General features: G+C 40.2%; 2 protein-coding genes across 2 annotated transcripts in view; one reads left to right on the plus strand and one right to left on the minus strand.

Moving 5' to 3' along the window:
* ANKS4B (ankyrin repeat and sterile alpha motif domain containing 4B) overlaps positions 1–24,245 on the minus strand; it is an 89,981-nt gene that overhangs the window by 28,479 nt on the left and 37,257 nt on the right. The window contains exons 3-4 of the mRNA XM_036899235.2: positions 3,181–3,391; positions 997–1,240 (exon numbers count right to left, since the gene is read on the minus strand). Coding sequence (XP_036755130.1) covers positions 997–1,160 — 164 coding nt within the window. The 5' untranslated portion in view covers positions 1,161–1,240; positions 3,181–3,391. The remainder of the gene's footprint in view (positions 1–996; positions 1,241–3,180; positions 3,392–24,245) is intronic.
* Positions 12,438–23,912, plus strand: ZP2 (zona pellucida glycoprotein 2). The gene is given in 18 exon segments (XM_036899209.2): positions 12,438–12,518; positions 12,609–12,697; positions 13,545–13,622; positions 13,933–14,027; positions 15,708–15,854; positions 16,607–16,648; positions 16,804–16,968; positions 17,751–17,847; positions 17,938–18,119; positions 18,861–18,987; positions 19,775–19,962; positions 20,050–20,141; positions 20,239–20,363; positions 20,526–20,715; positions 22,169–22,304; positions 22,381–22,477; positions 22,784–22,867; positions 23,737–23,912. Coding segments are annotated over 18 exon segments (2,172 nt in total). The 5' UTR covers positions 12,438–12,456.

The following is a 24,245-nucleotide window of genomic DNA, read 5'->3' on the forward strand; positions in this document are numbered from 1 at the left end:
TCAACTTCTTCAGTGCCTAGAGTGCATGGTGCTCTCTGACTTGGGGGAAACACACTTCCTTCCACCTTTATCTGGCCAACTCCTCACCTTTCAAATACCAGCTTAAATGCTCCAAAAAGCCTTCCCTCATTCCCCTGCCCCACAGATTGGAATAGATGCCTGTTACCTGTTTAGTGACCTCTCTCCCTCTTTGTAACACATACCATACATGAGTTAATTTCCACCTTCCTCTCTCAAATCTGATCACCTTAAGAACAGAAATTGTCTCTCTCTTTTTGATCAGAGCATCCCCAGTGGCTAGCAAAATGTCTGGCACATACCAAATATGTACAATTAAATATGTATTGAATTGAAATTAATTCACTTTGTTCCTTTATTTACATTTTCTTTTTTTCTGCCTTTCAGTTTATAGCCGTCGACACTGCCTAGCGCCTATGGTAACAAGCAGAAGAAAAGAGTGAGCTAATTCCTGCATTAGAATTTGGGGGCAGTGTGTGTGCATGTACATATGTAACAGCCAGAGAGACAATGAAATTAAGATAGGCTGAATATCCCTTTTATAGCTTGTAAAACCAAGTACTTCATCTATGAATCATAGGCTTGCACTAGGATTGAATATTAATAAAAGGCTGTGGGGTTTTAATACCATAAATTAAAAAAAAAACACATTGCTTGTTCTAATCAAGGTTGACATCTTAAAACCAAGTAGATCAGTGATATCTTTTTAAAAGTTAGCCATTTACATTTCATGGAAAATCTTCTCCCTCCCAAGGCATGTAAAGTAACGTAGAGTTCAGGATCTCTCTGTGTGTTGCTCACAAGCGGTGAGCCCCTGGCATGGTACCAGTTCTCAATGTGAAAAGAGAGCATCTCTAGGCTTTTCTCTAAAGAGATAATTGTTTAGGCAGTATTTTTACTGACTTTCCTGTCTCTTGCTGCTGTCTGCAAAATCCTAGTATAAACTGTTTCTGATAGAAAGCATCAGGTTGCACTTACCCTCTACTGCAGATTATTTCTAGAGCTTCCAAATTCCCATGGTAGGCAGCCAGGAGTGTGGGAGTCATGCCATCTTCATCAGAAAGATTCAGATCCCTCTTGGTAGCCTCTTTCAGAAGTTCCAGGTAGCTATCACTAGCAGCTTGGTGGTAGCGAGTGGACATTTTTTTCTGCTCACCAAAGCTTGACCAGATATCACTCTCTAGACAAAGCAGGTTGTCAGTGGAGCAGCCTTCCTGCAAAGCTGGTTAATCAGTGACAAGGAAGAGTGTCACCCTGGGCAAAGCTCATTCCAGCTTCCTCCATGAAAGGCAGCCAGAAAGGTTCACTGCACTGAACTTGGACCTCTTCTTTCCGGAATGGCCATGATATTGAATACAAAGGAGTGCTGTGTTCATCTTGAGTGTTTTGAGAGACACATTAAATTTTTTAATGTCCATTAACAAGTCTTGAACATGATATTGGTCATCTAGGCACACAATGTAGAAAATAATTTCCAAACAATTCAGAACTAGTCACTGGGGAGGTCTATTTTTTTTAACTGCTTTACTGAGATATAATTTACATACTATAAAATTCACCCATTTTAAGTGTACAATTCAATGATCATTAATGAGCAAATTTACAGAGCTGTCCAACCATCACCATACTCCAATTTAGAACATATCTATCACCCAAAAAATATCTTTCATGCTCATTTATAGTCAATCTCCATTCCCATTCCCAGCCTGAGAAAACTACTAATCTGCAGATTTGCTTTTTTATGGGCATTTCATATAAATGGAATCATAGAATATATAGCCTTCTGTGTCTACCTTTTTTTAGCTTCACATTTTTTGAAGTTCATCCATGTTATAGCATCTAACCATACTTTCTTTTTAATGATGAATAATATTCTAAGATACTAATATCAAATTTTCTTTATTCATTCAACACTTGATGGAGATTTGAATTGTTTCCACTTTTTGGTTTTATGAATAATGTTGCTATGAATATTCATAGACAAGTCTTTGTGTGGACATGTATTTTCATGTCTCTTGGGTTTACCCCAAGGAGTGGGATGGTTGGGTTGTATGGCAACTTATATCTAACTTTTTAAGAAATTGCCAACTGTTTTCCAAGGTGACTGAATCATTTTACATTCCCACAACAATGTATGAGGGTTCAAATTTCTCCATATGCTTTGTTGTTTGTCTTTTTGTTTATGGCCATCCTAGTGGGTGTGAAGTGGTATTATTGTGATTTAAATTTTCATTTCCCTAATGACTAATGACATTGAGCACTTTTTCATGTAATAATTTGCCATTCTTACATCTTTTATTTAAACTGTTTGCCCATTGTTTTATTGGGTTTGAAGCTAGAGGACTTGGAGTTCATGCAATCTAGGGCAAGTTAGTTTATCCATTTGAGGCTCCATTATTATTGAATTATGAGTTCTTTGTATATTCTGGACATAAACACTTTATCAGATATATTTTGAGCTGAATGAAAATGAAAACACAACATATAGAAATTTATGGAATGCAGTTAAAACAGAGCTTGGGGGAAATTTTCAGTTTTAATGCCTGTGTCAGAAAAGATAACAGATCTCAAATTAATAAGTTAAACTTGCACCTTAAGGAAAGGAGAACATGGAAAAATCAGTGTAAAAGAACACAATATAAGACCAAAGCCATAGTTCAAATCTATCTGTATGCAAAATAAACATAAATGGACCAAATTCACCAGTTAGAAGACTCAACCATGTCTTATTTACAATACACACATCAAAAATATAAAATTGCAGAAAGATTGAAGGCAAAAATGGAAAAGCTACACCAAGCAAATAATAACAAAAAATTGGGGTAACTATATTTATATCAGACGAAACATAGTTTAAGCCAAAAACATTACTATGGATAAAGATAGTTGATACATAATGATGAAAAGAACAATTCATCAAAAAAATATGGAAATGGAGGATGAGGAGAGTTTCTGGATTCCAGCTGTACTTACAACTTGAACTTAAATTCTTCTGTAAAATAGTAAGATATTTGAGCTTTTTTAAATGATAAGGGTCTTGGCACCCTATGGCATTTGCCTGGGAAGAACTTCTTCCTTAAAAGAAGAGTAGATGGGAATGGGAATGGAGAGAGGAAGGGTAAGTAGAAACAAATCCTTATGAACTTTGAAGATCCTACTTACCCCATCCCTTCAAGATGAGATTGAGAAAGAGAGTTGAACTTGAAGCTAGAAGACTTGGAGTCCATACGACCTAGGGCAAGTTAGTCCATCCATCTGAGGCTCCATTTATTTGTGGATAAAACTGGAGGACATTGCTCATGATCATATTGACATAGGGCAGGGATCTGGGACAAGCATCATGGTTAACTTTTCCTACCTATGATGAAAAAAGCTGAGATGCAAACAATACAGTAAGAACAGGAAGGATTCCATCTTAAGGCTAAGATTCCATTTTAAAAACCATGAAGTTAAGAGGTAAGATTCCTAACATATTCTTTAGTAAGCAGACAATAACTCAACCCACTTTGGGGGCAGGGTAGGTGATCTAAATTGATATATTTCCAGAGGGAAGCTGTTATCCTGGAGAGGAATGACCAATTTCTTGTGTTAAGTTAATTTTGCAGAATTACCTGGAAGATGGATAATAGAGAAGAGACATAATGTCTCTCACTGGAAATAAGCATTTTGAGACCTCTTTACAAGTCTATATTCCCTGGCCCTTTGTCACATTCCTGAAAATTCTTAAAAGATGGAATCCCCAGTGTTTTAGGTGCCCTTCCTCTCTGAGGATGCCCACACTTTCCTTTAAGTTCATTCCTTTAAATAAAGCTTTCTCATTGCTCAACTTAATTGCCTTTTGCCTCTCTGTGCTTTTCCAGTGGTTAAGTGTCTTTATTTATTTGCTATTTCATTTTATTTCTAAGTCTTCACTTAGTCTCTGCTTTACTCTTGATAAGGAGGGAGGGGCTTCTCAGAGCTTAGATTTGGGCCTGCAAGTTTCCCTCGCCAGGGTGACCCAGACGGAACTGCAGCTACACAGTCTGCTCTTTAGTAAGTGGCCTACTTGAAAATCTCCTTTCTTTGGGAAGTTCTCAGAACATAATCTCACAGTCCTCCCAAATCCAGTGGCGGTAGGAATTAGTCCCCATGCCATGCAGTTCCAGGTGGACATGGGATGCCAGGTAACCCTGGCTTTAAGAGTTGACAAGGGAACCTGTCCTAGGCCAAGAAGGAATTCAGTGAACGTCCCCATTTTCCCTCTGCACTTTCCTGTTCTCAGCCACCTGCAAGGCAGCTGCCATTCCCTGCTACTTTTCGCTTTAATGAATTCCTTCCTTACCTACACTCTTGCAATCTGCTCAAGTATTCTTTCTTCTATCAGAGTCAAGAACCCTTCCCCATCCACCCTGAGGTTTCACCTGGTGCACAGGAAGAGACCTCCCAGATGCAGCGGCCAGGCAACAATATCATCATCTAAGCTTGTAGTTGTGTAAGTCCCGGGAGAGGAAATCCCAGGGCAAAATACCTCTAAAAACCGAAATTAGTCAAAGGGAGAAATAAAGTTTAAAATCCGTTTATTGCTCACAAGCTGCAGTCTGGGGCTGTTTCTCTCTTTCCGGCTCCATCAGAAGCCAAAAACCAGCCCTCCCCCTCACCTCTCAGGTACAGATAAACCCTCCGTTGCCCAGGTAATTACCCATTGATATGGAGATGAACTTCTCTCCACCCCTGAGGAAAGATGCAAATGTACTAAAGCCATACTTGTTTCCACCTCTGAACGCCTATTGATATGCAGATGTTCTAAAGCCAGGCGAGATAATCTGGAAATGTTACAATTTTACCCACAAGTAGTAAAGATGAAATGAGATAAAATTTCTTACAAACTATGATGTATGACTTTACAAAATGGAAGAATTAGTGGCTGAGTGGAGCAGAGAGAGTTAGAGAGCAAGTGTTCAGTAATTGGTCTATTTTCTATCGCATTTCTCAAAATAGAAACGAAGCAAAATTGGTGGGAGATGTCAGGAGCAGAGATTTGAAAATAACACATATTTGCACAGTATGTGGACACTAACTTATAAGGATCCTGGATAATTGTGGGGCAATTGTGGCTTCTGACTGTATGTTCAGGCAGTATTGGTCTTGTGGAAATAAATATTTAAGTCTGTTCCGACAGTTTGCTGCTAGACTCTTGGAAGATCAGAGAAGCCATAAGCACCTGTGGAGAGACTTTAAGGATCAGACTTAAGTGTCAGTGATCCTCCTCTGAACTATCCTAGCAAGTCAAGTCCCTCAGCAGCCTTCCTGTTGGAACATTCCTTGCCCTGATATTTCCCCACACTCCTACCATATTAGCATAAATTTAGAGAGATGTCCTGCCATTAACTTCTGTGTCCCTCTGGCTGCCATTTAGGTTCAGAGGGGTAGGTTACATTTCTCCTTTTGTTTTCCTAAAACTCTTGAACTCAACTTATTTCCTGGCACCCCAAGCATTAAAGTATTTCACTTTGAGAGGCCTTTCTGCCCAGATACGACTTCTCTTTGCCAACGACCCAGAGAAAAAAGGGTTAATCCACCCCCAGGGACAGCATTTTAGAGAGATTCTCACACTAATGGGTCTCTTCCTCCCAACAAAGCAATAGCATTATTGCTTTTATAATTGTGTTTACGATTCTGCAGCCTCTCCTACCCCAATAGCAGCTACTTGACAGCTGAGTGGTCTAAACAGTTGTCCCTTCTACCAGGAGTCCAATTGTGGCTGAGAGGAAGTAAGCACTTGGATGGAGAATTTACCTAGGACTCTGACCTATCTATAAAACAAAGTCTTGTACATTCCTTTGCTCAGGAAGATAAAAAGAAGGGACAAAGTTTAGTGTCAGTGATACTTACAGCCTACCCCAGGAAAAACCAAGGCCAGCAAAGTGAAAACCAAACTTCTCTCTTGTTCTGAAAAACCATTCACTGCTAATTGGGAGAGAAATTCAATGGCTTGTGCAGCCCAGAAACACATACATTTATTAATGAGAGTGCCCTCTGTACCCTGGCTTTCAAAAGCAGACTGTATTTGTTCTTCAAAGCTATTCACATCTAATTACAGAGGAAGTTCACTTGTATGGTAAGGAAGCACATTTTTATGTAATATGGAAAAAGAAAAGATCTAAGCAGAACATTTGCTTTTAACAAGATTACTTCTTCTAATGAGCATCTTATTATGAATTTTAGCAAAAATAAAGGCAGTAACAGAAAGTAATGGAAATTTAAAGGGATTACAAAAGTCCTGTTGTTACATGGAAAATTTATAGGAATTAGGCAAGGGCAAAACAAGGCATCGATAACACACTACTGTATGTGCTGAATGTGGGTTTATGAGAAACACATCTGTTAAGGTACAGACATTTTCAAATGCATTTTCTAGAAAACATCATTTAGACATGTACTTTCTCCTCTTTAGCAATTAAACTCTTCAACCTATTTGATGTGGATTTTTCCTATTCAGGAGATTTCAACAACCCTGCTTCTCATTTAAACACATACATCACTCTTAAATCACAGAGAAACTTTCTTTCCCACACTGAAGCTGTTTTCCTTAGAAACATTATTAAATACAAACATGAGGCAATCAAAGGAACCATTGTCTGCCTTTTTGTTTTTTCTTCTCCAAGTGAAAATACTTATGAAAATATTTAGGTGGGTATTGAAATTGTAATGTCCCTGAAGTATTGATTTGGCTTAATTTATTCACATAAGTTTCAAACCATTCAAAGTCCTATTTTTCTGCCAGAAAAACAGACAGAGCTGTTATTGTACCATCTGGTTTGTATGAGGAATCTCTTGGCACCTCTTAACTGCACATTTTATAAATGCTAAATCCCAGATGGCATTACATTGTAACAGCAGAAAGTTTTATAAAGGTTTCCGAAAACAAATTCTTTAAAATGTGAATACTGGATAGTCTAAGCAGGGGCTATGAATTTAAATTCTACACTCGAATCAACTGGCTTTGTTAGCTAGACAAACTCCTTTTTTCTTATGCTTTTTTCCCTTCGTAATTTATTGGTTATATGAGTTGAAGACTTCAATCAGTATAATCATACGACCTGAATCCTCATCCAAAGCTTAAGTTCCTTAAAAACTGCAGGAACAATGATCACTGGAAAACCTATAGTAGCCTTCATTTTGATTCAGGATGGCAGAATTTACCCCAAGGGAGATGTTCCAGCACCCTTAGCAGATCATCAGACACCATCAAAATCATTCAACTCCCTCAAAGCTGAGAGTTGGACTGGAAAGACAGGCATGTGTGGAAGCCAAGCACTGTGCTGAAATAAAGCCATAGTACAGTAGTGGTTGAGAACACAGGTGCCTAAGTCAGAGACTGACAGATACGAAAGCCGAAATTGGATCCTTCCATTAACTTGGGCAAAATTACTTCTCTCTGAGCCTCGGTTTCCTCACAGGTAAAATAAGGAGAACACTTTTCCAGTTATTATCCACAGGGCTGTTGCAAGTAACTACTGCGTTAATATTTGTGAAATACTTGGCACAACATGTGGCATGTAGTCAGTACTCAGTGAATGTAAACAGCATGGGAAGTAGAAGCAAAATTAGTTAGTAGAAAGGCTGAAAGTCTCTCCCTTTTTTAGATCAATCATAGATGTAAATTACTGCATTTCTTAATCCTTCTTCTCTTGGCTCTGCATTTTTCTACTCAGTAACAAGGATGCAGACCTGGTTTTTTTGCCCTATCCCTTATCATGGTACATTAAAAAGCATATATGTTTTATAGTCACACAGAGTTATATTTTACTCTAGGAATCTGTATTTGTTTTCTAGGGCTGCCATACAAACTGCCTCAAAGTGGAAGGCTTAAACAACAGAAAATTTTTCCCCTTAGTTCCGGAGGGACTGATCAATCAAGATGTTGGCCAGGTTGGTTTCTTCTGAGGGCAATGAGGGAAAGATTGTTCCAGGCCTCTCTCCTGGGCTTGTCAAAGATCATCTTTTCCCTGTATGTTCATATTGTTTTCCCTCTGTGTTAATGTCTATCTCCAAATTTCCTCTTTTTACAAGGATACTAGTGTATGGTATTAGGGCCCACCCTAATGAGATCATTTTAAGTTAATCATCTCTGTAAAAACTATCTCCAAATACCCATACATCTCAAAGCCTCATTAGACCTAGTCTCAGAACTGGCCCACTGTCACTCTAATCACATTCTTTTGGCTAAAGCAAGTCATAAGGGCCAGAATCAAGGGGAGAACAAACTGACTGTAAAGGATAGTAGTACGGGGCAGGGTGTGAGATTAAGACCTTTACAACAGATCTCCACGTCGCCTTCAGAACTTTTTAACATATTCTATATTCTATCAACTAGCTATGGAATAATCTGTGTTAATATTTGTATGTAAGTGAGTTTTTATTTAGAACTTCTGAGCCTTCTCTGTTATCTACTTATCTAAGCTGCCCTTTATATTCATAGGCTGATGAAACCTTATATGCCTTTGTCCAAGTTTTTTCTTAATCCATTACTATTAGGAGGCTTATTCAACCTGGATCTATCTAAAGATCCAAAGAGGAAAATGACATTAATATTGTACAGTTACATTGTTAAAGGAACCACCATAGGATGTTCAAGAACATTCTCATGGACAGAGTCTTATCTTATTGTTCCAAGTTAAATTCACATTTGATATTTGGAAGCTATTTTAAGCTGTACTAGCATAACTGGTAGAATTTTATTTCTTATTTATTGTATATTGCTAAATTCTAATTAATGCCATTTCGTATTTTTAAAGCCAGGTGAGCTGCAAGAGAAGCACAGAGTTTTCCAACACACTCTCTCACACACACATGCACAGAGAAAATCATAATGAATGAGAAGGAGACTGATAGTAGGTATCAGGACCTGGTTTCTATTGAAGCTCTGCTGTGAACTTGCTATATGACTTTGGGCAAGTTCCTACACCTCCTAGTCTTAATTTCTTCATTTTACAATAGGGAGTTGGACTTTGGAAGTCTCATGCACCAAATCCATTCACTTGGGCTTTAAATCTTTAGACCATGAAGTTTGAACTCATGGGCCTTTGATTCTATAGCTCCTATAGATCACTTCTGTACAAATTAGATGTACTGTTATTGCTGTCATCACTTCAAAATTATTTTAATTAGTTATTTTATCACCATGACAATTCAATCAATACAGAGGTGAATAAAATAAAAAAAAGCAAGAGTCTCCCATCTCCCTGTTCCTAAGGATATGTTACATGTTTTTATAACCACTAGAGCAAGAGCACAAACAAATCAGAACCAACGACAGTTGTAAATGCCCAACATAGCCGCACTAGGGTGGATGCCTGAATGCCTACACTGTCTCCTCCCCTGGGTAGTACTGTTAGCTCCCTGGTGTACCTTTCTGGAATTTTAATGAGAATACACATTCATATAGACACATAAGTGTACAGACAAACACATAGGCTTTTCATTTTTCTAAGTGAAATATGAAAATGTACTAATTATACAGCTCTAAAACTCCAATTTCATTGTGGGCATCTTTAATATCAGCATCCATAGATCCAACTGAATGCACAGATGCATTTTAGTAGCGAAGAATATTCCATAGTTTATCCAGCTGTCTCCTAATGATGACATTTAGGTTGTCTTCAATTAGTAAGTTTACAACTGTTGTGGAAAATGAAACAACAGGCTTAATGCTTAAGAATTATGAACTGTTGTTTATAAGAATCGCATTTCAGTAAGTAAGGAGAGCACCTGCCCAAATGAGGCAACAGCCCTGAATTGTTCATAACAACCTCAAGCTGCCCTCAAGAAATGCCTGGTCATTAGGATTAGCAGGTGAGAAGTGACCTGACCTTGGGACTCTCAGGTACAGACCTGGGCATTCAATGAAGAGAAATAAGAGCACTTCGTAGTTATAAATCAGCACATTTAAAAAGAGTCATTGAAAAGACTGTGGGATATATACATTTGAAAGAAGTCCAGCTGTTTATTTAGTAAAATATTAAGGATCTATCACTCTCGCAAAGACTTAGTTTTTCCTAACTAGTGATATGAGACACCATCTTTCTGTGGAGAGCCCTTTCTTTCTCACAAAGTTGGCTACACTAAACACATTGGTATCCTTGTGCAATTATGTGGGATTGATTCTTATGGACCAGAGCAAGTTCTCAGGGATTGTTTCAAGCTCAGCATTGGCTGGGTCAGGCAAGGCAAATGAAATTAATCTCTAGTGCACTCACCACCTTCATCAGCTCCAGAGTGGTCCCTCTTCTCTCCATGCCTCCCACTCAGGGCCTTTATGCTGCCCCTTGGACTACCAGAGCCCCCAATTTGGGGCTCTGTCCAGAGCTGCTCTTTGCAAAGCAAGACCTCCCACTCTGACCAAAAGGCATTGTGTCAGAGCGAGCCTAGGGATGGGGCCTGGGAAGGTGGAGCAACACATGAACCTATCACTTCTCTGATCACGTTAATTGGTGTCTCTGAATCTTGCTTCCACACTCCATCCTCTGATGTCTTCTCACATTGTCTTAACCATTATGGTAGAAAATTACCTTTACATTTGTAGAAAAGGTGCTACTTTGGGGAAAATATGCTTAGGAGGAGTAACTATTACTATTGTGCTTCTGCTCAGAATCTAAATCCTTTCACTATCTCTAACCTTCAAACACCTGCTCCTCCTCCCCTATTCCACTGGGATGTAATCTAATCAGTTAGTTCCCACAGTTAACCACTGGCAACTATTTATTTTCTTGACTACTTCCCTCCAGGTATTTCCCAAGTTCTCATGATCAGAAGACTCACCTGTGGTGCTTGTTAAACATACATTACCCCAGGCCCCTCTTCTGCAGACACTGATTCAACAGCTTTTGGATGGGACCCAGGAATTTGTAATATTAATAAGAGCCCATGTGATCCTTTTGATAAAGGAAGTTGGGAAACACTAATCTACAATGGTATTTCAGACACCTGTAACATGGAATGGAGGTTACTCCTCAGGTTACACCACAGACGCAACACATAAGTCGATAATTGCAAATGCTACCCACTACTTGCACAGAATTTGAGAATTATATCACCTTCATGGAACATGGGCTGAAAACTTCTACGCATCTAAAATTACAATGAGAGATGCTTAAAAGATATGTTGATTAGGTCTCAGAAAATCTGAGTTCTTGACCTGGCCTTGATACTCAAAGCTTGGGCAAGTTGCTCTGACTCAGTTTCCCCATCTATTAAACTCCCAATTGCTATGCATTGGGACATTCTTATTAAGATCACTACTCCCTTTGACACAGAATTTCTGCTTCCAGGAATTTATCCTGAGGGTTAACCAGGGAAATAAATGTATAAGAACGTCCATTATATTGTTGTTTGTAACGATGAGAAATTGGAAGCCATTTAATGTCCATCATTAGGGAATAGTTAAATACTGATTTATGTACACATAGGATCCTATACAACTTTAAATATGGTAATGGAGATATTTATGTTTGATATGGAAAACATCTATGACATACGAAGTAGTAAAAGCAGGTTACAAAACATAATTTAAACTTTGATCCCATGTTGTTGGTTTTCTAAGTGTGTGGTGTTTGCGGAAAAAGTCCATAAAATTACATACCTAAATATTAGCAGTGGAAAGATTATGGGTGACTTTTTCCTTTTCCCTATATCCTTCTGTAATTGTCTGTATTTTTTTGCAGTAGGCTTAAACTTTTATACTTTGGGAAAAATAATGCTTCATCCATTTTTTTAAAGGTTCTTCACATACATTGCCAGGGTGATGTCCACAAAAGCCAGGAGAATGGGGTTACTTAAATAAAAGGTTTGTTTAGCCTTCGGGATGAGAAGTACAGAACCGGGAATATAGTCAATACTGTTGTAGCAACTTTGTATGGCGACAGATGGTAACTACTTATTGTGGTGAGAATTTGTAATGTATAAAATTGTCAAATCACTCTTTTGCATACCTGAAACGAATATAATACTGTATTTCAACTATACTTCAATAACAAAATCTATACTTAAATGAAAACAAAGGAAAGACTGTTATTTAAAGGTGGTGTGAACAAAAGGTGTCCTTTCCTCAATAAAGCCTACCAACTTTTTGTCCAAAAGACCCAAATTTTTCCCAGGGTTATGGAGAAAAACACATATTCATTCACCTGGAGTCAATTGTAGGGAAGCCTCGTGTCATGGCTGGCCCAGAGAGTAGCTGGTGGAATACCCAAAGGCAGGAGTCAGAAAGGGCGGAATTCTGCTTTTCTTAGGCATTCCAGAAAGCCTCTCCCTTCCCAAATCCCTCCCTCTCAGCTGGAAGAGCTGGAGAAGATTCAGGTGTTTCCAGTGGGGAGAGGGTGGGGTCATAGCCTGCTTCCTGCTATAAAAGCACAGAGAAGGCCAGCCCTCCACCTGGTTGATTTGGTGGTGCCTTTGGCCATGGCGCACAGGCAGAGAGGAGATTATGGAAGACCCTCGAGCTGGTTCTGTGCAGGCTGGAGGTGATTAATTTGGGGGCAGAGGGAGGGGATGCAATGGCCTCATCTGCTTACGTTTATTCTTCCTTAACTCTCTCCCCTACCCCCTTCCAGTACCTACAGGTCATTTTTGCTCTTCTTGGCTCTTGTGACTTCGGTGAGCTCAGTAGGTGTTATTCCACTGGTGAAACTTATCTTCCCAGGTATGTCTCCTGGGTGAGGGAAATGCCCTTAGCATCTCTTGAACAGGTTGCAGCTAGGGTGCCTAGATAGCCATGAAACACAAATTTGAATCAGATGATCTCTATCATCCCCTTTCTCACCTTGACTTTTTTTTTTCTCACTAGATTTTTCCATTGCTTACCGATGGCTTGCTATACTAGCTAAAAGAAAGAGCTTGCAAAAATACCTGTACTACATATTCCCTCACTGCCTCAAGCTTTGTGGCATCCACAACACTAAGCCCCCATCTCTAGGAGTGGTTCTCTTCACACATAAGCTCATGTTTAAGGGAAGCATCAACAGAATAAGACAAAACTGGAGTTGTTTTGCTTGAAATGAGTTTATTTGAAGCTTTCATCTGCGCTAGAGGATGCAGAGTGGCAGATTATAGACAGATTTCTAGTCCCAAAAAAGTGTCCTTGGGCTTACCCAGAGCAATTTTTAAACTTCAAACTGAAAAAAATCTTTAGGCAAAATTTTGTTCTGTTCTTCACAGACATACTATCCCTACCTCCATTGGCATCAGTATCAAGGTTTGAGCCTGGCTCCTGCATGTGTGTTTAACTCTAATCCACATAACCCTGGAGTGCTTCAGAAAGCCCTAGGCACAGAATTGATACCTTCCTTACAGTTCTTGGTATCTTGAGTTGTAGTAATGTCTCCCTTACCAATATGTGAGCTCCCTGAAAGTAGGGGACAAGCATTGCCTCTCACAACCAGCATCCTTTCCTGATGCCTATTAGAGAGGAGAGGTCCTTCCATACACTTCTGTAGGAATCATGTCTCCTGTAGCTCAAAGGGGCCCTAAATGCTACCTTTGCTTTTCAGGCACTGTTACTTGCCATCAAAATAGAATGACGGTGGAGTTTCCAAGAAATCTTAAGGAGTGGCACGCTTCTGTGGTGGGTAGGTAATGTGTACATTCTCACTTTAGTCTTAGTAGAAATCCCTTAGCTCAAGGTAAGCCCCACTTTCTGGAGCACCTGGTGTCCAGTTCCCATGATGTCACCTTGTCTTTCCTTAGACACCTCTTATCTCAGAATCCCCTGGGAAATTTTTAGCTACAAATCACAGCATCTCACAAAGCTTGGGTCACATCACTCAATTTGGACCTTAAGAATGAATTGGCAGTCTTGGCTATGTAGTTTTCATCGACTCTTATCACTGAAATGTACTTTTTGCTCATCCTTTGTCCAAACTACTCTGGTTTCTGCAGATCCCTTAGGTCTTGAAATGCTGAACTGCACTTATGACCTGGACCTAGAAAATTTCATCCTGAAGGCCCCATATGAGACCTGTACCAGGAGAGTGGTAAGTAACTGCTCTGAGGAGTGATTTGGGAAGTAGCAACCTGGTAGTTAAGGATATAGGCTTTGGAGTAGAGCAGTGGTTCTCCACCAGAGTGACTTTTTTTTCCTGCCCAGAAGATATTTGACAATGTCTAGAGACATCTTTGGAGACATGTGGTTATCACAACTGGAGGGGTTGGAGGTTGCTGCTGGCACCTAGTGGGTACAAACCAAAGATGCTGCAAATAGCCTACACTGAACAGTGGTCCCCCTGTAACAGAATTATCAGGCCTGAAATGCCAGTGTACTGAGGGTGAGGAGCCTTGGAGTTGAGGCCTTGGGCTTGAGTCCTGGCCCTGCCACTACTATCTAGCTATGATCTTGGGCAAGTTAAGCTAAATTTTCTAAGTCTCTGCTTGCCATAGGGAAATGGGGGTTATGGTATCCTCTCCAAAGGGTATCCAGAGATTAATGATATGCAAATGGAGGACTTGGCATAGCACCTAAACACAACAAATGCCCACACTGAGCTATCTTGATCTGTAACCCCCACGGAAAGTGGGAAGCTATTTGGTGCTTGCAAATTGAGAACACTAGCCTGTAAAGACAGGTGTTGGAAAGCAAGCAGCAGCTGAGCCATAATGTTTTCTCTATTGTCAAGCAACAGTACTGCCCAGTCAGGGTTATCAGGAGCAGTAAAAGCAACCTACCTAAGCAGTTTTCAAGATTTCGTGTGCAAAGAATCATTCAGAACTTGAAAAGCACAGATTGAGTTCACTTAGTTGATGAGTTAGTAGGTCTGCAGTACCTCCTAGAAATTGGCATACTTAATAGGCCGCTTCAACTGATTCTACAGTGACAATCTCCAGTAGTTCAATACTTCCTTCTGAAACAGCCCTTTCTAACTTTGGGAGTTTAGAGTTGCATTCCTTTAAACTAGGGGTTTGTAAACTACAACCTGTGGATGGCCCATGGCCTGTGTGTGTGTGTGTGTGTGTGTGTGAGTGATGGTCCTTAAGCTAAGAACAGCTTTTATGTTTTTAGAGTCTTTAGAAAGTACATACTAGATTGTTCACCATGTAAGGACTTGTTTGTTATGCTTCAGAAGATTGGAGACTGTTGAGATATAGGCTTGGGGTTGATTAATGACTGTGCATTGAGTCCCCTATACAGAATTTTATTGTTAACCATTTGATCAATAAATATGAGAGATGCCCTCTCAAATAAAAAAAAAAAGTACATACTAGAAATTCTATACGGCCTACGAAGTCTAAAACATCTAACACTTAGCAGAAAGCTGACTGACCCCTACTTTACACTAAGCTCCCTAAGCCAGAGGAAACATCGAAGATGGCTCTGCCTAGCACCTGGTACAAGGGCTGCTACATAGTGCTCCGGAAGTGTTTGAGTGCGTTGGTAGAGGCTCCAAATGAGCCAGGACCATGATACTCAGACAGAGTAAATATAAGGACATAAAAACTGAACACGAAGCTCAAGGAACTGTTCTCTACCAATGCATGAGTCTTTCCTGGGATAGTGAAGAGGGCTAGCTACAGTCTCCTGGTAGAGAAATGAAGTGCCTTCCAGAACCTGTGATACTAGTAGCCTTAAGGGCTTTGCTGCTCCGCTGGGTTAGAAGATATTCTGGAGTCACCTTTCCCACTGAGGTACTGATATACTGTTCTATGCCATCTGTACACAGCTTGACCAGTACCAGATGACCATCAGACTCACGGACAACAGTGCTTTCAGACATGAGGCTTCTATTTATCAGATCAGCTGTCCAGTTATGCAGAAGGAAACTCATGAGCATTCAGGATCCACAATGTGCATGAAGGACTTCATGTCTGTGAGTGAAACAAGCTGACAGCTGCTGCTCATTGGCTACCACAGGAGAAATGTGGCAGTCTAGACAGTGCTGAGGAATCCTCTATTCACTACTTATTTGCTGTGTGGCTTTAGAGTGAATCCTTAACCACACTGAGCCTTTGTTTCCAAGTCTATAAAGTAGGGGACAATGACATTTACTTCATAGTGTGGCTCTAAGAATTGACTGAGAAGATATATTCAGTGCTCAGCACATTATCTATCAATAATAGAAAGGTTCAAATTGGTAGCAACAATCACATTAATATATTTGACAAACTCAACACCTAACATGTGCCCTATGACAGGTGCTAGGAAATAGTAAATGAGCCAAAACAGCCCAATCATATACTTCATGGATTTTATAGTCTTACCAGCTAATAATGAAAATGGACAAAAAATATTCAGACTTATAACAATGATGGAACTGCATGGCTTGACATAATACTTAACTTCTATGGATATAATAAGCTGTGCATCTAAGACCTTTAATCTCAACTTCCAACTGGAAGGGAGCTTAGAATTTCCAATTGTCTTTGGGTCTTAGAAGCTTAAAGAGTGAAATGATTAAGGGCACAGCTAGTATTCATAACTGGTCCTGTGCTTCTCCTGCTACATGCCACTAGTAAGAACTATATGGCCATTGCTCTAGATGTTTTCCGCATACTGTCAGACAGCATCATTCAGAAACTCCCTTCCCAGTCAAAGCCTCACTCATGATTTTTTTTCTTCCAGTTTACCTTTAACATTTTTCCTGGCATGGCTGATGAAAGTACGGTATGAAAACAATTATTTAAGTTACAGCCTAAGTAACTATTTTTCTATATTAAATTTCAATCGTGTATTGCTTCAATCCTGATTTAAAAATATTAAATAGATGACAATAGTCTTGGGATTGAGGGGAGCTCTCTAAATGAAACTTTTAACTTTAGAATCCCCAGTCTCAGATGGGATGGATCTTTGAGGTTGGTGATGGTACAAGAGCCCAAAATCTGACCATTCAGGAGGCCTTGACACAAGGATACAATCTCCTGATTGATGGCCAGAAGATGATCATCCAAGTGTCATTCAATGCCACTGGAGTAACTCAGTACGTGGTAGGTATGAGTATTCTTGTACCACCCTCCAGGCAAGACCAATATTTCTATATCCCAGTGTGATCTTGACCATGTCTTCAAATTGACAATACAACTCAACAGGTATCTGAATTCCTACTATGTGCCAGGCATTGGATTGAATACTAAAGAATCACTGGTAACAAAATCAATATGGTCCTCACTTCAATCTGTTCTCCCTCTTCCCCACAGATCTAAATCTACTGTATAATGTACAGCTAGGATACTACTCAAGATCTGTTAAGATTTTATAGGTGTTCTGCTTGTGTCTTCATTGTCCTATACCATGTTTGGCAGTAGATACTGGTGCTTTTGGAACAAATGATCAAGAACTAAGTTAAATGAGTTAATGTGCCAAAGTATTCTAAACAGGTCTTGCCATATAAATGCTCAAATGACAGCCATTTTAGCAAAATACTCATTTTAACATAGAGTGTAAACAGATCACTGAGTCTTGTAAATACTTTCTCTGAATGCTAATACCATAAAATAAGAGCATGTTTTGCTCATATTTGCCTAGAAACAATCAGCTACAAGTCATATCAGTAGACAATGCTACCTTGCCAGATATTACAAAATAGAAGACTTTGACACTAGAACACCTACAGAAAAATCTCTGGACAAAATGCCTAAATTCCTCTTGGGCCAAAATAGTGCCTAATTCCTGAGCATATGCTTGCCTTGACTATTCTTTTAGCATTGGTTAGAAACTCAAGTAAACCACTGTTGTTGTTGTTGTTTTTAATGCTCCCTCCTACCCCTAGGAAGGTAAAAGTCATCTCTACACAGTGCCTCTGAAGCTCACGCACATATCCCTTGGGCAGAAGATCATCTTATCAACACAAGTGATTTGTATGTCAGGTAAGGCCCTAGGAAGGTAACTCCAGTTGTGGGAAACACTGTTCTGGAAGTTCACAGCTGATCATGGGTATTTTTGGTCATTCCTTCTAGGTCCTGTGACCTGTAATGCCACACACGTGACTCTCACTATACCAGAGTTTCCTGGGAAGTTAAAATCCATGAGCTTTGAAAATAAGAACATTGCAGTGAGTCAACTGCACAACAATGGGATTGATATAGAAGCAACAAATGGCTTGAGATTACACTTCAGCAAAGCTCTTTTCAAAACAAAAGTACGTTCCATTGTCAACCATTGAGCTTTATGGAAACCTGACTTGAAGCATAGTTTTCTAGGTAACCCGATACAGCTGATGACCTGTGCATAAATTCTAATTGCCAGTATAATAGACTTAAACTTTGGAAGGCTGTATTTGATCACTTTGCATAAGCAAATGCTCAAGTAACTGAAATTTACTCTAAGACCAAGCCTGTTTAACCGTTGCAATGGACATTTGCCTAAGTTTTTCTCAGCTCAGTGAATAGTACAAACTGCTTCTCAAGTTTCTAATGAAAAACCTCTCATGCCCTATTAAAACAGGACAGCTTGATCCACACAAAAACTGTCCTCACAGGGCCATTCTTGACTGATACAATTGCAGGGACATTATAGAGTAATCTTATGTTGGTATGTGGGTTTTACAATAACATGTAAGAGTTAGAGTCTGAACCATGAATTAAGACTTGGCTTGCCAAGGTACTAACTCTTGTTTGGAATTTGATCTATTAGCTCAAGCTTTAGAATCTAGTACAAAGAGCATGCAATGCTGGGTACTCCAGGGCATGAGTTTAAAGCAATAAATTTCCCGCCTAAGGAAGCAGCCAGATCTGGGAAGTGAGGACGCTTGTTCTGGCTTAAACCAGCATAAGTCTGGAGGATGCCCTGCAGGTATTCAATGCACTTCCTTCCTGCCTCTCTGTGACTGTTCAAGGCGCCTACAGGCTGTGGCTGCTAATTGACATTCTTCCTGTTTCAGTTCTATGAAAAATGCCTACCATATCAGTTCTACTTGCCTTCACTCAAGCTGACCTTCTACTTTAAACTGGAGATAGTATCCATGGTGATTTATCCTGAGTGTATCTGTGAGTCATCAGCTTCTATAGGTAAAGACATTTAAAAATCATTTTCTACATTCTTTCTCCATCGGCTCTTGTGGATGTGGAAAGGTATATAGAAGTTTAGACTCTATTGCTTACACTCTGAAGAAATGAAAGACTGGTCAAGATCAGAAATCAGTCCGGTTGCTATGATAGGACCCTAAGAAGGACAACATTTCCATAATGTAGATCTTACTGTTTGTGTTGAAGTAACCTCAATAAATCATTAGGAGCCTTACTTCACCATCTATAGATTGCCTGAAACCTGTAACTGGAGGGACTCTAAAACTTCAAACTTCTGCAAATTCTTCAAAGAATATGGAAGTTCATGTTTTTGTTTGCTGACCTGCTTCAGGTCAAGCCAAATAGGAAAATAGTTCCTGCCTTAATTTCCCCCCAAGACCATTCAGGCTTTGTGAGTCTTAAAAGAATGGACAAAATGAGATAAGGCCTTATATTTTAAGCCACAAATAATCAACCCTTCAGTCAGTTTAGCCCCTCATCAGGGTTTCTTCATGGGTCTCTTACCCCACATGGCACTGCTTTCCACGTCTCCTGTTCCTTCTTCCTTTGGATAAAAAGCTACTCTGTATGAACAAAGGACTTAACCATTTTCTAGGCAATTTAGGCTTATAACTCAAGCTGATTATCAAGGTATTTTCCCGCATAAAGACTTAAGACAAATTCTGGTGCCTCCTGGTGAAAAATGCAAACTTCTCCCTGTTCTCACTAGACGGTTGGTAGATGATAGTATTCACAGGACAAATTTCTTTAAACTCTCACTATAATCTAGTTACAGGTGACCTGTGTACCCAGGATGGGTTTATGGATGTCAAGGTCTACAGTCACCAAACAAAACCAGCTCTCAACTTGGATACTCTCAGGGTGGGAGACTCATCTTGCCAGCCTACCTTCAAGGCTCTGTCTCGGGGGTTGGTATGGTTTCACATACCCCTGAATGGATGTGGAACAAGACATAAGGTTAGTACTGGCAGTCTGGCAAGAGGTTGAGACTTATCTTTGAGATAACTAGTTAACCACTTTCTCTAACTTTTCTCTAACTTCAAGTTCAAGGATGACAAAGTCATCTATGAAAACGAAATACATGCTCTCTGGGCAGATCTTCCTCCAAGCACAATTTCCAGAGAAAGTGAATTCAGGTGTGATAAACTTGCTACTTTACTTTTTAAGCTCCAGATTTAATTCAAGCAATTTCCTATCTAAAGTTGTGTTACCTCCCTTGCTCCCACCTTACAGGATGACAGTGACATGCTATTACAGCAGGGATGACATGCTAATAAAAACCAATGTCAAAAGTTTTCCTCCTCCAGTGGCCTCAGTGAAGCCAGGTCCACTTGCTCTGACTCTGCAAACCTACCCAGGTGAGATATTACAACCTAAGAAATCTGCTTAAATACTTTCAGGGAATTCTTCCCTAAAATGAACTTCCTCACACTGCCAGACTAATGCAATAGTAGCAATTCTTAAGTGCCTGTTGCAATCATCAACTACTTGAGTGCTAAAGAGGCTTCCATCTATTTCAGATAACTCTTACCTGCAACCTTATGGAGATAAGGAGTACCCTGTGGTGAGATACCTCCGCCAACCAATTTACCTGGAAGTGCGAGTCCTAAATAGGACTGACCCCAACATCAAGCTGGTCTTAGATGACTGCTGGGCAACAGCCACCATGGATCCAGCCTCTTTGCCTCAGTGGAATATTGTCATGGATGGGTAGGTATTCTGCAGATGTAAGGTAGCCCCAGCTGATCCACCAAAAATTGCCAGTGAAGACAGAACAAAACCCTCTTAAGCTTCAGAAGAGTCTGTCACTTAATTTTGTCCTTGGTTCTTAATAACCAGTCCTTGGTGTAATAGTGTGACTATGCTTTCCTATTAACCTTAAATCTAAAAGAATAAGATTATCTCCAAGGACGTCTGGCTCTAATACCCTTTGTCTGGAGAGAATAGGTCTCTAGTTCCTATCCACTTGCCCTGTAATCTGCAGGTATTACTTGAACCTCATCACTCCATAATAGACTAGCCACTTCATGAAGAAACCCAACTTGCTGCTAAAATAACTAGCTCAAAGTAATATTAAATAGTAGGATTTCAATGTTTCTGACACTAGACCTGAACACCATAGTTGTGTTAGAATCTGGACCTGAGTACCACCTTTTGAATAAGCCCAGCCCCCCCACCATCTCAGATACCTAGGTGTCATCTTACCTAGGCTACAAGCATTCTCCAGAGGACACATCAGTAAGCCACAAGCCCACCTTTCCCCTGACCCCTCCCCTCAAAGAGCCCACCAAAGCCCTGGCTATAAAAATCCTCTTGGCCTGTTAGAGACTCTTTCCTTTGTTCTGCTGGCCAGGACAGAGAGGTCTCTCTCAGGTTCAGTAATAAACCTGCTTGGACCTGTTGAGTTTGCATACCCTCTTTTTCTTTCTTCTACCCCCTCTTTTCTTCAATCTATTCCCTCTGTTCCTTTCAAGTTGTGACTACACACTCATGCACTAGTATCCTCTCAGCTCTGCCCTCAGGGGGTCTGCACCTGCATGTAACTGCACCTTATTTCCTTGAAGCTGTTGTAATCTGTTGCTAAACTCTTAACTCCCAGGTACAATCCTGTCCCAGGACCATGTGTAGCCAGTGCATTCACACAGCTTAGTTCTTTACTTCCTTAAAGACCTGTTCAAGTGTCTCCTTCCCTATGAAGCCAACCCTGGTCTAAATCTTTCCTTAGTACCACCTAACCTAACACACTACTTCCTTTATAGCCATCACTCCCTGCTAGCATCTAAGATATAAAATGGCAGTTTTCTACCTTTTCTTTTTCCTTTTTTTTTTTTTTGGCCACTGACACATACTAACTGCCTGAGATATAATAGGTACTTAGTTTAATAAGAATTAAGTCGGTGTCATCTGGAGATGCATCTGAAGATTTGTAGCTCTTGATGAGTCCAGCTGGCAAATAGTTATATTTTACTATGTTAATTTAAATACCTAACATGGAAAACATAAGACTTACCAGGTATTTTTGGAAAGGCCAAGTTAGAAAGTGGTATATTAAGTAAACATTACAGGTACACAGGTAGAATAGTAGTCCTGAAGGTGTTATACTCATGTGTTAGACTCTGGGGGGGGTAAGTGGCTAATGTCCTTCCCTGGTGTGTGCCTCTAGCTGTGAATACAGCCTGGACAGCCACAGAACCACCTTCCATCCAGTTGGCTCCTCCGTGACCCATCCTAATCACTATCAGAGGTTTGACGTGAAGACCTTTGCCTTCGTATCAGAGGCTCAAGTGCTCTCCAGCCTGGTAAGTGATTAACAAGTCACCTGGGCCAGGTGAATGTGGGTGCATCAATTCTACTTCACTCCTCTCCCATCCCCAGGTCTATTTCCACTGCAGCGTTTTGATCTGCAATCAACTCTCTCTTGACTCCCCTCTGTGTTCTGTGACTTGCCCTGCCTCATCCAGACACAGGCGAGGTAAAAATGTTGTCATTGTTATGGTGAGTCTTACTCAAAGCAAGCCTCTTCCCTGGAAGAACTGAAGGCTTTAAATGAGGATGAGTGCCTTGGCAGGATTCTTCACCCAGTCCCAAGAGACCTTCTTAGCTCTGCCTTACAGACGATGAACCTGAGATGGCAGTAAGGCATATGCCTCTCCTGCAGAGGCAGGCAAAACTACATAAAAACAGGAAACTCCATGTAGATCTGTACTAAGTATTCCACAGACACCTTGTACCCTGACTCACCATTCCAGAGGTCCCACACTAACTCTTATCTGTCCAGCCACAGGGGCCAGTGATGAAGAGAAAACAATAGTGAGTCTCCCTGGACCCATCCTCCTATTGGCAGATGGTGCTTCACTCAGAGGTATGGATTTAAAGCCTAGTGTGCTTCCTGGGTTCAAGTTCTCAGCTTTACGTAAAATTTAATTATGTATAATTGATACTCATAGTAAAACAAATGAATAATAATCTCTTTTCCCAGTGATAGCTTCTTTTAAATCTCCCATGTACTCTTTCAAAAATCCCCCCTTAACACAAGCGGGATCACAAATTCTACCTGTTCTGACTCTTTTTGTTTGTTTTAACCATCCTGATTCTGTACAGAGAGCCTACCTCACTGCTAGCAGCTATATAGGATTCCATCCACGCAGCTTAGTCATGGTCTTCATTCATTAATACCTAGCTTCCAGTTTTGTCATTAATGCCATGGTAGAATCCTCCCATCTTTGCCTACTACACAAATTAAGGATGTTTCTAAAAGTGGGACTAATAAGTCAGAAGGCATGTACCTTACTACTGTTGAACTTCAGTCTGTACTAGACTAGATTCCTGTTAATAGCCTGTATCATCATCCCAGCTGGTCCTAAATTTAGGCCAAGAATTCAAAATTAAGCTGTCTTAAATCCCTAACTAATAACCTGCAAGAAATCATGTACCTGGGGCAGATAACCATACCTATTAGTGCCAGATCTTTGCATTAAAAACAGGCTGGGACTCTAAGATCCTTTAGGTATCAGCTCATACAATGTGATAAAAGCAAGTGGGAAGTGGGAACAGCAGTGGCAATGGAGCAGGGAGGGGAGGAGAGTGGCCCAAGGGGTAAGATACAACCTGTTGTAAGGTTCCTAAACCTGTCCTTTTGAGGCTTAATTTCACTTCCCCAGGGTGCCTAAGGCTTCACCTTCTGCCTTTGATTGAAATATGATCTTAAGACAATATCTGTTTCCTCTCCAGATGTGGTGGACTCTAAAGGGTACAGGACTGCAGGACACATTGCTTTAAAAACTATGGTTGCTGTGGCTGCCTTAGCAGGTGTTGTGGCAACCCTAGGCCTTGTCGGATACCTACGCAAGAAAAGAACCATGATGTAAAATCACTGTTTGGATTTTCAAATAAAGCAGTTGAAGTAAACCTCTTGCTTCTATCTTCTCTTTAAGATAAGAGAGAATTCAAAGATTGTTCTTTGCAGTCCTTTTAAAGTGAATGTGGTACCTTTCCACCATCCTCAGGGCAGGCTTTGTTCTAGGTGGATGTAAATAAAGGAAATTTATGACTTAATTGCTTCCTGTATTGGTTTTTTTCTGGCCCCCACCCCCAAAACTGGCAGTACCAGGGATTTCAATAGTGGGGCTTAGCTACAGCCCACTCCTGGGGTGAATTTAGGTGACTTTTATCCTTCCATCTGTATATACAAGATGGGGTGGGGGCCAAGAAGTCACCCTTAATTGGCATAATTTCCAGGG

Source organism: Manis pentadactyla, chromosome 10, assembly GCF_030020395.1.
Source record: "Manis pentadactyla isolate mManPen7 chromosome 10, mManPen7.hap1, whole genome shotgun sequence".
Taxonomy (NCBI): Eukaryota; Metazoa; Chordata; class Mammalia; order Pholidota; family Manidae; genus Manis; species Manis pentadactyla.